This window comes from Amphiprion ocellaris, chromosome 16 (genome assembly GCF_022539595.1).
Source record: "Amphiprion ocellaris isolate individual 3 ecotype Okinawa chromosome 16, ASM2253959v1, whole genome shotgun sequence".
Classification (NCBI taxonomy): Eukaryota; Metazoa; Chordata; class Actinopteri; family Pomacentridae; genus Amphiprion; species Amphiprion ocellaris.
Genome location: NC_072781.1, coordinates 518,784 through 534,449, shown reverse-complemented (window position 1 = coordinate 534,449; position 15,666 = coordinate 518,784). Strand labels below are relative to the sequence as shown.

General features: G+C 40.1%; 1 protein-coding gene across 3 annotated transcripts in view; it reads right to left on the bottom strand.

The window, feature by feature from the left end:
• The window catches only part of ugp2b (UDP-glucose pyrophosphorylase 2b), a 52,021-nt gene extending 37,709 nt beyond the window's left edge, over window positions 1-14,312 (bottom strand). The window contains exons 1-3 of one of the 3 annotated variants that reach the window (XM_023294498.3): window positions 14,065-14,312; window positions 6,597-6,724; window positions 3,130-3,237 (exon numbers count right to left, since the gene is read on the bottom strand). In XM_023294498.3, the coding sequence (XP_023150266.1) occupies window positions 3,130-3,237; window positions 6,597-6,695 (207 nt within the window). In that variant the 5' untranslated portion in view covers window positions 6,696-6,724; window positions 14,065-14,312. Of the gene's footprint in view, window positions 1-3,129; window positions 3,238-6,596; window positions 6,725-12,766; window positions 12,883-13,201; window positions 13,459-14,064 lie in introns of those variants that run through there. The other 2 variants (XM_023294497.3, XM_035941065.2) reach the window with 2 other exon arrangements.
• Window positions 14,313-15,666: the final 1,354 nt, after the last annotated feature.

Here is a 15,666-nt window from a genome sequence, read left to right as displayed (position 1 = left end):
GTTCACTCTGCCTTAACCTCCCTCGTTAATTAAGTTCCTTTGAAACAGTAAATTATACACGACTCCTTCTATTGACAGACTTGGGTTTCAGGGCTTCTACAGTTCAAACTGAGTTTAACCAGAGTGGAAGCAGATCTAAACTCTGAGGCCTTATCATTGTTGACTTCAACAGAAAATCTCATCCTTGAGGCTGATTTTCAGGTCATGAGGGGAATTTTCCATTTACAACCATACTGGAGCTACTTCCTGGTGGGAAATCCAGTCCTGGTCTGAGCTGTATTTCCAGTTTGTACGAGGTGTAAACTTAGTTTTACAACTGAATCATGATTAGATAAAGTATGTGAGCCCCTCTGGAGCTGTGTAGGTAACACTGCTGAGTGGTTTAACAGCAAAAAAGACTATCGGAATAAATGGGCAGAGAACCATGAGTGTAAATTTAATAGTCACAGGAACATAAAAACTGAAAGTTGTGACTTTTCATTTTATTCATTTACTATTATATTATTAATACTATGTTTACCCTTGTTTTTATGGGTTTTACCCTCTATTTTCTTTTATTCTATTAGTTTTTTGTCGTTAATTTGATCTGGCATTTTGGTGCTTTTATTATTTCATTTGGTGTTGTTGCACTGATTTATTTTCCAGATTTCTTACCAGGTCTGTTTCTTTTGCTTCTCCAGTGTTTTTTCTTTCTTTCTTTTTGTCTTCACTGGTCTTCTGTCATTAATGGTCTTCTTCAGGATTCTCCTTTTTTGTCTGTAAAGCATTTTGTACGCTCTATTTTTAAAAGGGAACAACATAAATATAGTTGTTATTATTATTATTATTATTATTATTATTATTATTATTATTATTATTATTATTATTATTATTATTATTATTATTATTATTATTATTATTATTATTATGCACCAAGTGTGGTTAGCACTGTCGCCTCACAGCTAGAAGATCCCCGGTTCGTGTCCCAGCCTTCCTGGGATCTTCCTGCATGGAGTCTCCATGTTCTCCTGGTCATGTGTGGGTTTTCTCCAGGTTCTCCAGCTTCCTCCCACAGTCCAGGAACATGCTGAGGTTAACTGGTGACTCTAAATTGTCCGTAGGTGTTAATGTGAGTGTGATTGTTTGTCTCCTACTGATCTGTCCAGGTGTCCCCTACCTTCACCCTCAGTCAGCTGGACAGACTCCAGCCTCCCATGACCCTAGTGAGGATTAAACGGTGTATAGATGATGGATGGATGGATGGATTATGCACCAAAATAAGGGTAAAAAAGTAATTTTTAGTCTGTACAACGACACGATTTGCTGGGAAGAGGTGAGACGTGTCATCCAATAGCCATCTTGCTCCCATAAATTCCTATTCTTTAAATGGCAGGTCTTTCCTTTATAAAGTCTGATTTTACTATTGTCTGTTCTACATGTAACATACATGCTTAAGATCCTCTGTTTGCCTCTACTCATCATGTTTATTTCAGATAATGACAGATATACGTTTTATGGCAGCTTTGACGGTTTGGAGTGCAGATCTACTCACACTGGTTCTTTGTTATCGTTCATTTGTCGAGTCATGATTATTTTGAACAACAAACCCTGACTCAAAGAGCGTTCCCACATAAAAACAGCATGTGGAAAGTATTGTTTCTTTCTGCGTCATTCTCTGGCATGTCCCACCGCCTGCAGTTAATGAGAACAAACTCAATAACGGCGTTAGAACGTCTAGAAGATCAGCTCAGAATGATGCCGCTCTGTGAGGTTTAGTTTTATCACAGCGTCTCTGGGCAGTTGGAGCTGTGTGCATTTTGTTGTCCTGATTGTTGCTGCTGAGCTCTTTATCCGTAAGTTTAACATCTGTTTTGTTATGGCTGAATTTATCTGACAGACACAAAGAGAATTCCCAAAAGGACGACAAGAACCTAAACAGCAAACAGTGAAATAAGAAGTGTCTCGTTGGAAAGTACGGATGAGGCTGACTCCAGGTTTCATAGTGAACAGATCGTGTTTGGTGTCGTTGTGTTTGATGCATCTGAAGCTGGTTTCCTGACAGGCAGCTCATCCAGATGAATGACAGCTGCTGGGATGGAGGTCTGATCATCTGAAGCTGGGATTAAAAACACTCTCAGGCTGCATACAGTTGATCTCACTTTGAATTTAAACATCTGCAGCCTCCAAGAGAATCCAAGCGGTGTCATAAAGCAGAATATTTCCAATAAACAACAGAATCAAGGGTCAGACCAGCTTAAGCAACACCTCTATAGCTGTTGAGCAACGTTAGAGTCTGACGTACTTTTGCAACATTTCCCGTTTCTCCTGCAATCACTGCCAATGACAATAAAACGTCACTCCAGAGCTGCAGGAATCTAATCGTTGTATCAGCGCGGTGTTTAGGGTTCTGATAAGCCCTCTACTAGTTGATGTGTTACTCAGAATGGACTTCCTGGATCTCATTTCATCAGCTGGACTTGCAGCAGCACGCCTCCTCTACACTCCAGCAACCCGGTGGTTAGAAGTTATTTCTGTTCTCCGCTGGATGTTAATTACCGCTGCTTTCTGCTTTAATCCCTCTGTGCATCCTGAAATAGTCTAAACCAACCAAAACACTGCTGGTAAACAAATACAGGTTCTACTATGGGATGTTTTCACGTCCTGGACGCAAAAACACACGTAAAAGACTGAAATGTACAGAAGGAATGCACAAAATACAGTGCTAGAGTTAAACTAAATTCATGTAAATAGTTACAGCTTCACATGTTTGACCTCAACAGTCAAAACATTTCAGATTCCATCTCTATAAAACCTGCCTCCTGCTGTAATCTCTCCCCTTTTTACCATCGTTTTCCATGGAAGCGGTGAGCAACACTGTGGTTACATAAATTTCCACGTTGAACCTCTCAGATTAATCGCATTTCAGAGTTTTATTTCTTAGCCTAAAGCTATTGTGAACATATTCCTGTGTCATTTATTTGCATAGAGGCACCAGTTTGTCGTCGTAATCGACTGCAGGATTCTGTTATTTACCTCCTCAGCAGAGTAAACAGAGATATCCTGGTCTGAATGTTTCCTTCACCACACAACCCCGAACACCACCGGTTACACGCCGACAATAAATTCCTCCAACCCACAGACTGGACTCACCGAGTCTTCTGGAGGTCTCTGGATCTTGATCCACTCCACGGATGGTCCCTTCACCTGCAGAAATCTGTGGAAAATGTTCTTGAAGCCCTCGAAATCTTTCTTGGACACCTGGAAAACACAAAGATTTTATGTTAAACTCTAAAAAGGAGGTTTTCCAAGTCACTAATTCAGCTCTGCCTAACCAGAATCATAAATTAGTCAAACACAAAGGTAAAAAAAATTATTAACTGCTTTCAGATCACATCAATTATCTCCAAGGTTTTTTTACTCAAAGGCAAAAAAACTGCCAGAAAAGCTGCATAGTGGTTTCAGTGAAACCATTAAACTTCCTTTACTGTACTTTTTCACTTCTCTTCTCTGTTTAATGGAGCTGGAGGCCAGAAAGTGAAACGGTCATAAAGGAAAGCCTTAAAGCTGGAGCAGGTACAGGGTTTTCTGTCTTTATTTAGGCAAAAACTCCATAAGAGCATTCCAGCATGGGATCATTCAAGTGATCTGAGATTAAAATAGACTTCTGGAAATCCTCCTGGCTCTGTTTCTAGATGTAGAAGATCCAGACTGTATTAGGAGACTTCAGCTGATCACAGGTGTTTCAACAAAAATCAGGTGAAAGTCAGCAACAATAGGTGGTTAGACGGGTTGAGCTGGAGTTTCCCCTTCGACTGCAGTGAAATCTGTGTTTACTGTGACAGGAACATGCAGCAGAACATTTCTATTACATGTCAAACCCATAATAATTACTGTCCCACGTCAACTTTGCTTTCTTGAACAGGTTTCATGTGATTTTGTCACTGAAAGTCACTTAATATGTACTGAAGGTAGAAGATTCCAGAGCAGGGAAATTACAGCATGACACCATGTTTATCTGCATTTAGAGGATGTGTTTTACTCACATTTTAAACAAGACTAGAAACTGTGTAAATATAGATAAAACAACATCTGGATGATGTATGGAGATGCTTTTATAAACCACATCAGTGATTTATTTATAAAATGATTTGAGTTGCAGCTGTGCTTTCTGCTTTATGGTGCATCTAGAAGAGCCAATAATAGATGAGCTCAAATGAAAGAAATGTTAAAATCATCAACTCATAGAGCAGGGATGTCAAACATGCAGCCCGCGGGCCAAACCCGGCCCACCAGAGGGTCCATTTCAGCCAGCAGGACGACTTTCCATGACAAGTTGTTCTGATCATAAAGTAAAATCCTAGATTGTTCAGTTCCAGATAGCTGTGACTGAATGTTTTGTGTCTTTGTAGATAAACTGTGATTAAGTGGGAAGTTGTAATGTGGAAATGATAAACTGAGGTATAATACTGTTGAAACTGAACTTATTTTACTTAACAAATTTCAGGGTGATCATGATGTTTTGTAAAAAGATAATTCCTTAAATGTGAATATTCTCAGAATGTACTTTTTTAACCCTCATGTCGTCCTGCGGGTCAAAATTGACCCATTTTAAAGTTTGAAAATGTGGAAAAAAATAACTTCTGATGTCCACATTTTCAACACTTTTGGGAAATTTTTCAACATTTTTTTGGTGGAAAAAAGAAATGTGGGGGGAAAAAAAAATGTTTCTTTAAGAACATTCACATAAAAATCAACCAAAATCCAGCAAATTTCACTGGATTTTGGTAGATTTTTTTGTGAATGTTCTTTAAGAAAATAGAAGTTTTAATGATATATATGGAATCACTTAAGATAATGTTAGGATTTTTGGAAGATTTTTATTCATTTTTTGAGAATATTTACAAGAATTTTTTTTGCCAAATTTGGTTTTTTTTTTTAGATAAAATCTTGAAGGGAAACTTTTAATTTTCTTCCTGAAGGTTTTGCAAATTTTCAGAAATTTGGGGAAGTTTTTTTGCTGAATTTTGGGATTTTTTTCAGACAAGGAAACAATATTTTTTTTGGTCCATAAATGAGGACAACAGGAGGGTTAAACTAGAACAAAGGGAAAAAGTTGGAGTTGTGGTTATTTCTAGGTTATTATGCTGGGGTTTTACTGGTCCGGTCCACTGGAGATCAAGTTGGTCTTTATGTGGAACCTGGACTAAGAGGAGTTTGACTCCCCTGTTATGGAGGAAATATATATATATGTGTACAGATACACATTCTTACATTCAAATCAGATAAAACAGCTTTAACAAACCTGTTCCCCTGCCGATCCATGGAGTTTCTGTGTGCAGTAACAGGTCACCATGTTCAGCTGACAGCTCCTCCAGCAGCACCTTCAATGTCCTGGTTGTTTAGCTTTGGAGCCATTTATGATCTTCACGACACGAGTCATCACATGATCAAATCCGGCCACTTTTGTACATACATATGTCCTGCTGGTGAATGCTGCAGTGGTAATGTAGGAATGTTGGGAAGTCTGGATCACCTCTGCATCGTACAATGAAGCCTGCATGGCGACCCGTCATGGAGGAGCCCCGTCTGTCGTCACTGGAACAAGCTTTTCTAATGGTACATTTTTCTCCATGAAGAAACTTTTCACCGCGTAGTAGATGCCAAAGCTGCCTTAAAGTCCCGGCTTTTCCTGTTCGTAGTACGCATACAGTCTATGTCCGCTAGCAGGTGGCTAGTTAGCATGGAAGCTTTGTGGCGGCTAAAGTAAAGTCTCTCCACATTGTGTCGCTTTGCCCACGCAATAGTCGCCCCGCAAATAGGACGCATACATTTATCTTTCACTGTCGTGAAAAAGAACTCTTCCTCCCAGTCATGGTGAAAATAGTGTTTTCTCTTTCATTTCTCTGTCATGTTTTGGGGGTAAAAACCACATCTAGCTTCCCAAAGCGTCTGCGCCCGGAAGCTTCCGCAGAGTGACGTGTGGTTTGACATGCGCAGTGAACTTTGACTCGGACAACGTCAAAGTGCATTTACACCGAAGACATTTTTGCCTTAAAAAAATTATAATAAATATTGTAATTTAAAATCTGCATTAATGTAAGTATTTTTGATTTAAAAAGAACAGCAACTATAATTTTTATAAGGAATTTCATGGTGACTAGTGTTATTTTTAGAACATGTGTAGGGGGCAACTCACTGGTCTCTGCGGGCAACCAGGCGCCAGCGGGCACCGTGTTGGTTACCCCTGCATTAGAGTGTTTCTGCTGCTGTTTCTCAGATGGTTTATCTGATATATTTTATCAGTTTGTTGCTGTGGGCTGAGTCTCAACCACTCCCAGCTCTGGAGTTCATTTTGGGCAACACTGACGAGTCTCAGCTGGGCCGGATCGCTCATATATTCTGATTTAACACGTATAAATGAGCGAGTGTCTGAGTGAACTCCTCTCCTGCTGCAGTCTGATGACATGTTTTCTGTACGTCTGTCAGATGTAGGTGGAACCCTGTCTGACACGCTGCTACAGAATGCGTCACTGTTGTGTTTTCCCGACATTAGTGTGACTCCACCACCCTCTAAATCACTACCAGATGCTGGGAGAGACGTAGACAGGGGAGTTTACCTCTCTCTCGGCCCCTGTGCTGGTGTCCAGCAGCTTCTCCAGCTCGGCGTGCATGGAGCTCTCCAGCTGCTGCCGCATCATCTCCTGGAACTGAGCCATCCCTCCGTTGGCCACTCCTTTACTCAGACCTGGAGAGGACAGACAGAGCGGTTTATAACGCTGGAACAGACCTGAATCCTACCATAATCCCCTCAGAATCCACCTTACCTCCACCTCTATTCATTTTATGAACCCAAACCACCTATTTTAGCCTCATCTGCCCCTGAACAAAACTGGAAACGTGTGTTTTAACTGATGTATAACTGAATAAGAACAGATATTCATCATTATCCTCTAAATTTAACTGATTTTACATCACTGAAGGTGTAAAAAAATCTTAATCCTGCTATCATATTTAGGCTAATCAATTAATCACTAATAGTTAATAATCTTTCTAACAAAATTGTGCAATGTGATGGTTCAAGACTCTTAAACGAGACAGCTTCTCTCAGTCTAACCATGTTGTAATCTAATATTTTTATCTTTGGGTTGTTCCATCTACAATAAAACTTTTACTACAATTTCTGTGCCACCATTTCTAGTACATTTTCATAGCATAAAATATAGATATTTATAGAGATATCTGTTAAATTTTAGACATTTTTGACCAGATAAGGCAAGATTTACAACTAAACATGCTCAATGAGTTATGAAGGTCCATGAAATAAATCTTCTTTCATTTTTGTGGTCAAATATTTCACATTAAAAGGGATTTGATATGTTTTTTTGTGTATTACTGTGAAGTGCAACAACATATGATTGAGAAAATATCACTAGTTGACTTTTCTTTTGTTAATGTGTGCTCCAATATGAGACTTCAATGTTTTGAAGCCCATAATCAGATATTATTTGATCTACTTGTCCAGTATTGCAGATTCAGTGGCTCAATGAGAAACAACAGTGAAAACTTATGACTTTTCTCTATAATTGTTCCTGAGACTCTGTCAAACACAGGCTTGAATTTTAATGTGTGAAAAAATACATCTGTACTGATATATCAAGCTAACATTTCACAGATACCATCTTAAATAGCCATATTTTATAATAAAACAACCCTTTTTTGGACTGTTGATCAAACAGAACAACACAGTGGATGATGCTACCGCGTTCTCTACCTTTTTGTGATCTTTTTTGTTTTATTACTTCCTGATACTTTACACCAAATGATGCAGGAAATAAGCAACAGATTTATTTTCAGAGTGATTTAGTGAAGATGTAAAATGCAGAGTCGGGTAACAACAGCTTCTGTGTCATTTTAGGTCCATATAAAAGCAAAAGAAAGTTGAGGAAGGAGGAAAAATAAACCTGCATGAAGCTTTCTGTGACGCTGCTGATGGATGTTTGTCCCAGAGGCTCTGGAGTGTCTTTAGAGGAGTTATAGTACAGATCATCCATCCATTATCTATACACCGCTTAATCCTCATTAGGGTTATCTTAAGTGATTCCACTGTGCAGCCCGCTAGTACAGATCATATACGTAAAAAATGACAGCTCACTATGATATATAGGGGCAGACAGAAGATTGCTGCAGGGCAAAGGACGAAAGATATTTTTAGGTAGTTAAAAAACTGAAATATTGCAGATTACAGTCATAGGTTGTGCTCAGTGGCTGCAGTTCTTTAATAACTTACTCAAGGCTTCTTTATCTCCAAAATGATTTTTTGTCTGTTTGTCATAGAAACTACTGGCTGAATTTCATGAAACTTGGTCAAACACAACCAAAGGAGGAACTCTTTCAACTCTGCATCCCTTTCTAAAGACATACTCAGGGCATCGGCCTTGACAGAGGAATCATTCTCTGACTATAATCCTGGTTTATGTTGAGTATTTATGCTATCAGGTATCAGTATTAGCTACTAAAACAAGTTTTACTGAAACCACAGTAAAGATAAAAGCAAACACAAGCAAACCTGTTTGATGAAATGACTACAGTGGTGCGGTTAAACATGTAAACAGAGCGTTTCTGATACTAATTATTTCTTTGGTCAACTAGCAGGAGTAGCTTTGATCAAACATGTCCTCTGTTCACAGAGTAGAACGTGATCCATTTGTCTAAAAGTCCTCCTGGTAGTTTTAAAGCACACAGACTGGTTTAGAAAGCTAAATGTGATCAACACAAAGCTGAAAAGTCTGTTTGCTTCACCTCGCTGTGTGAGATCAGTGTTTGATAAGACCTGCATTGTTTGCTCATGAGCAAATTATCAAGAAAGAAAAGCCCTCAGAGAATGCAGCACTCCTCCAAGGCTGCGCAGTCCTCCTCCAAGGTTGCTCAGTCCTCCTCCAAGGCTGCTCAGTCATTGGATCATTTGAGGGCTGAGACATTTTGTGGCAGAAATCCTGGCACCATAGAATGTGTCCATTTAATATAGATGTACCCACAAACACAATGACCTTGCTCTGAACACAGGCATGTGTTCTGCATGTGTACGTTATGTACAGATACCGAATCACGTGACCTAAATATGTAGCGGGAATTGATGGGACTCAGAAACACCCCCACAATTTAATCAGTTGTTCCTTGGATCATTTCTGATGGATAAGTCCTGATAAGTCCTCAGCGGTGGATTTGTAGTAGGATCACAATCATGTGATCATGTAGTGTTCACTTGTTGTCATGGTTACAGTGATGCCATGCCGCTATCTGGCAATGATACAGAAATCTTTAACAAATCCGCGGATCCAGACTATAAGTCGCATCACTGCCAAAATCTAATCACTTGGTCCTTGTGTCATTTCTGACCTTTAACGAAAATTTCATCCAAATCTGTTAATCTGTGTTTGAGTGATGTTGCAGACAGACAGACAGACGGACAGACGGACAGACGGACAGACGGACAGACGGACAGACGGACAGACGGACAGACGGACAGACAGAAGGACAGAAGGACAGACAGACGCTGATCATCACATAACTCCGCCGTGTTCCTTGTTGGAGTAACAATACATTCATTTAATGTAACACTACAATCACAGCAGACCATATCAGGTCTCATCGAGGTAAATTTGAAGTCTTCAGTCAGATAAACCTCTAAGGGGTTTGATAAAGTCTTCTATTATTCAAAGTCCCTTCAACATATATCTGACTGCTGCACCAACCACTGCTTCAGTCTGTTAAATCATAGAAACCTGTACCTCCAGTCTGAAGGTTTTGCAAATTTTCATAAATTTGGGAAATTTTTTTGCTGAATTTTCAGATTTTTTTCAGACAAGGAAACAATATTTTTTGGTGCCTGTAAATGAAGACAACAGGAGGGTTAAAGTATTTATCCATAAGCTGCTTCTTTAAAGACAGACGAACCTTATTGTTCAGTCCTCTATAGGGAAATGCGTTTTCTAAACTTCTGTCATTAATTAATCTGTTGATTAATGGGTAAACATGCTTCCCAATCTTTGTCAGGGTCATAAGACCATCAGCACCAAAGAGTAAATGTCAGGTTTTAGTCTGTCTACCCACGGATTGTGAAATCTTTGCAGATACTTCCTGCTGCTGCCAGCCCACAGTAACACGTGATTTATTTTAACTGATTTTACTTGAGGTTAGTTTCACGTTGTGCTTTCTTGGCTCTGTGTCAGATTATTCTTGTGTAATGCTGCTGGTTCACTCTCTGAGTTTTCAGATAACCAGTTCGACTGAAAGGTGGGAACCTTTAGGAATCTCTCAGGCGTGACTCGTAAAGTCTGTCATACTGACATCTTTATATTGTTTCTGAAATACTTTTCCTTTACAGCCATTGTCAGTAATTGAAGAGGTCACGCTTCTCTGTTATGAATAGTATGGGACATGTTTGTAAATATCTATTATTGCATTATTTTTAATAGTTTGAAGACATTTTAAAGTCATTTTGGACCCAATTTTTTTAACCCTTCTCAGCTATCCTAGACCATTAACTCATTTTGGACAGGATTTGAACAGTTCAGGAGGATTTTTTGAGCAAGTTCTGGACAAATTTGAGTCATTTTTCAGTATTTTGCACATATTTCAGATCATTTTTGACAAATTTTGATAACATTTAGAGAACACTTATTTTATGAAATCAGATTTGAGTCATTTTGAATGTGTTTTTATTGTTTTTAGTCATTTTTGGAACCCTTTTAAGCCATCCTAGATGTTTAACTCATTTTGGACAGATTCTGAACAGGAAAAGAGGATTTTCTGAACAAGTTCTGGACAAATTTCTGATCATTTTGGACAAATGTGGAGATTTGTTAAAGATTTCTGTATCATTGCCAGATAGCGGCACGGCATCACTGTAACCATGACAACAAGTGAACATTACATGATCACATGATTGTGATCCTACTACAAATCCACCGCTGAGGACTTATCCGTTGGAAATCATACAACGACTGAGCGGCCTTGGAGGAGGACTGAGCGGCCTTGGAGGAGGACTGAGCAGCCTTGGAGGAGGACTGAGCAGCCTTGGAGGAGGACTGAGCAGCCTTGGAGGAGGACTGCGCTCTCTGAGTGCTTTTCTTGTTGTTTCTGTTCCTGGTTTTACACTTCTCTGTATTACTGCTAATGGAGCTGCTGTGGAGCAAGACAAATTTCATCTGACAGGAAATTCTCATCATCATTGGCACATTAAGCGGCACATTTGCCCTGAAAGGCTGAGTGCTGTGTTGGCGGTAATAAGTTGGAAGTTAGCGGCAGGCTGGCTGCTTGTTAGACAGCATGTAACGACGCTGTTCACAGATAAACATTAGCAGTTGTAGGAATGTTAAAATAAAGCCAGTGATTCAACTGGAAACTGACTGCTAGAAAGGCCTGATTGACCGATTGTGTGTAGATGGTCAGACATCCAGGTCATGGTAATCAGAGGAGCTTCAGTGAAGAGCAGCTACACTTCTCTTTCAGGTGATTATAAAAGATAATGTACAGAAACCTATTCCCTTGTGATTGATTATTCAGTATGTGGGCCAAGCTATAAAATTACAGAGTGTTCTGACATGAGTGAAGGAAGTGAAAGTTTTGCTTGAAAAGCTGGAAAAAAGGGCCGTAAGGTAAAAAAAAACCCACATTATATAGTGGGTATAGTTTTGAATACAATACACCACAGGTAGGATCCTTTAAACCCAGCTGGGATTACACCTACACATCCCTGACCTCCATAAGGTTCCATATTTAAGTTACAAAGTTCAGCAATAAATACGGTTAAATAATAAGATAAAAGCTTTCAGCCACAACACTCCAGAGAGTTTTAACCCTGCAGTGTCATTGAACCAACATCTCCCAAATGAAGAGGAAAAGTTCCTAAAATCCAACGGATCATTCAGACGTGCACAAGACTTAAAGTTCATTCACCAGTGAAGCTTAGAGGATAAACCGTCCTGTCTACCTCATAAAACATGAGCAAAACAAGGACACATAAACTAAATTTACAAAAGATAATGAACAGAAACCTGGCCACATATCACATGCTCCACATGAAGACACCAGGGTTTGACATTTAGATGGAACCTAAACAGGATTGTGACTGATCATTTGGCATGTGGTGCAAACTTTCACTTAAATTAAACACCCGCTTCAAGGTCTAATATTCCAGAAAGTTTTCACCATGAGGTGTCATTGAACATACGTCTCGCAAATGAATAAGAAAAGTTCCTAAAAGCCAAGTGGTCATTGATTCAGAGGGACACGAGCCTTTAAAGTCAATCCATAGGTGAAGCTTAGAGGATAAAACATTGTGTCTGTCATAAAAAATGAACAAAACAAGAACACATACAACATGTGAAAAGTGACTGGACTCTGTAAGGTCCTCTTTCACAATTCACAAGGGATAATATAAACCGTCCTTTCTACCTCATAAAACATGAGCAAAACAAGGACCCATAAACTAAATTTACAAAAGATAATGTACAGAAACATGGTCAGATATCACATCCTCCACATGAAGACACCAGGGTTTGACATTTTGGTAGAAATAAACCTCAACAGGATTGTAATTGATCATTCGGCATGTGGTGCAAACTTTCACTTAAATATAGGTCTTTCTTGGGAGGCAGGAACCTTTCAAAAAAAAGCCCAGAAGCTACGAAAAACACTGCAGGTCCTGTGGCTGGGTCTAGAAAATGCGAAAATGCAGGTATGGTCCTTTAAACCTGGGGTTACAACTAGAAGTGTGTCCACTTACCTTCTACATAAAGTGCCATATTTAGGCTGCCAAGTTCAGCAATAAAAACGGTTAAATACTGAGATAAATCCAAATGGAAACGGCTTCAAGTCAGATATTTCAGAAATGAATAAGAAAAGTTCCTACAAGCCAACTGGTCCTTCATTCAGAGGGAAACTAGCCTTTAAAGTTCATTCAGATGATAAAACATTGTGTCTATCATAAAAATGAACAAAACAAGGACACATAACTTCTCTGTAAGCTTCTCTTCACAGTCTGCAAGGGGTAATGTACAAAAACATGTCAGATATCAGATCTTCTATAAGAAGGCACCAGGATTCCACATTTTGATATGCGGTACAAACTTTCACTTAAATCTAGGTCTTTCTTGGAAGGCAGCAACCTTTCAAAAATGCCCATAAGCTATGAAAAAGAAGTGTATAATCTCCCACTTACCTTCTACATAAAGTGCCATATCAAAGCTGCCAAGTTCATCAATAAAAACGGTTAAATAATAAGATAAATCCAAATGGAAACGGCTTCAGGTCAGAATTTCCAGAGCTTCCTGTCATTGGAAGTACATCCCGTAAATGAAGAAGGAACGTTTCCTTGAGGTGTCCTAAAAGCCAACTGGTCATTCATTCAGAGGGACAGGAGCCTTTTAAAGTCCAATCAGAGGAGAAGACATCCTGTCTACTCATAAAAAACAGCAAAACAAGGACACATTGATCGGATCACACTTATCTGCGTGGACAGCAGCCAGCCGTCCTGAACATCGAGCTGCAGAGATCTACTGAGAAGTTTTACTGCTTCCACCAGGTCACTGGTCCCAACCTCTGCTCACATTTCTCCTCCCTTCCCTGCCTTCCTCTTTATTACCTTTATTACCACAGGCTGGGGGATATTTGCCCTCTTTTCTCATGCACGTCAATTATTAACCGCTCAGATGCGCACACTCTGTCCGACCAGAGCCGCCTCTCTGCGGGGGAGCTCCAGCCGACAAGAGCCGCTTCTCTGCCGGGGAGCTTCAGCCGACAGGAGCCGCCTCTTTATCGGGGAGCTCCACCAGCTGCGAGCTGAATCTGGAGGACACAGCGTCCCTCTCCCGGCATTCATCATTCGATGGACACTGTGTCCTCCAGAGACAACACGCAGAGGCTCCCTGAACGCTACACTGAAGGGAAACGGCTCCACCGGGCTGCGCCAACCTGGAGATCCGACCTCCGACACCAGCAGCCCGGGGAGGAAGCGGTGCAGAGGGGGATGGTATTGGGGGGTAAAGGGGTAAACAGCTGACAGATTAAAAGCGTTTTCCTTACGGTGGGTCTGGAGGATGCTGACAGGGATGGGGTCGGCCTGGTCCTGCAGGTCTGATGGGTCGGCCTGGTCCTGCAGGTCTGACGGACCACAGCTGCTCTCGGACCGGTTTATTTCTACGCGGATTTCACCTTAAAACTCCGGACTGCCGCTTCATGTGGTTTAATAAAATAAAATCACTCAAAAAGGGTTTTAAAAAAGTGAAAACTTAAAAAAGATGATCAGTGAGTTTGGAGATATTTTACACAACACTTCCCCTCCGAGAAGAAGCCAATGAGAATTCCGCTTTCTTGTGACGTCGACTTAACAGCCAATAGAATTCTGCGACGTGCAATTCGGTGTCTGGCAAGAAAGCTCCACATTTCTGAAATAAAACACAGAAGAAGCCATTTATTCACTTATTCACACTGATATCTGTTCCGTATTTAAGTACATATCTGGAGCTTTTATTCTGAAATACATCCACAGTGATTAAACCATCAGGTCTGCATCCATAGAGTCCACTGGGTTCATCAGATTTAACACATTAATGCTGCACCAATGAACCTTTTTGGTGGATTTATCTCCTTTCTGATGATCAACAGAGACAGTGTGAATTTAATTAACTGCCAAAGTTACATAATCAGTCCTGGTGCAGCTGGGAAGGAAAAATTAAGAAATACTGCCCCTGTCTGGTGGAAGTCTGGTATGTCACTGTACTTCACCTCCCACAGTGCATCAATCTATCATCCATCCATCCATCCATTCATCATCCATCCATTCATCCCTTCATCCATCCATCCATCCATCCATCTGTCATCTGTCTATCATCTATCCATTAATTCCATCATCCATTCATCCATCCATCCATTCATTCCTTTATCCATCTGTCCATCTATCATCCATCCATTCATTCCTTCATCCATCATCCATCCATCCATCCATCCATCCATTCCTTCATCCATCCATCCATCCGTCCATCTATCATCCATCCATCCATCATCCATCCATCCCTTCATCCATCTGTCCATCCATCCATCCGTTCATTTCTTCATCCATCCGTCCATCCATTCATCCATCCATCCATCCATCCATCCATCCATTCATTCCTTCATCCATCTGTCCATCTATCATCCATCCATTCATTCCTTCATCCATCTGTCCATCTATCATCCATCCATTCATTCCTTCATCCATCCAGCCATCCATCCGTCCGTCCATCCATCATCCATCCATCCATTCCTTCATCCATCTGTCCATCAATCCATCTGTCCATCTATCATCCATTCATCCATCCATCCATCCATCCATCCATCCATCCATCCATTCATTCATTCCTTCATCTGTCCATCCATCCAGCCATCCATCCATCCTTTCTCTATAGTCTGTTATATTTCATGGAGGGTTGTGAAGAGGCTCCAGCTTCTTCCAGATAACAGTCAGTCATATTTAGAATAGAATATAGAATATTCTTTATTGTCATTATACAATGTATAACGAGATTGCAGATTTATTTATTGATTTATTTATCTATAAAGACCATTTAAAAACAGCAGGATTTGAACCAAAATGCTGCACAGTTCAAATAAACACAATCACTAAAAGACAAATCTAAATGGTGTTAA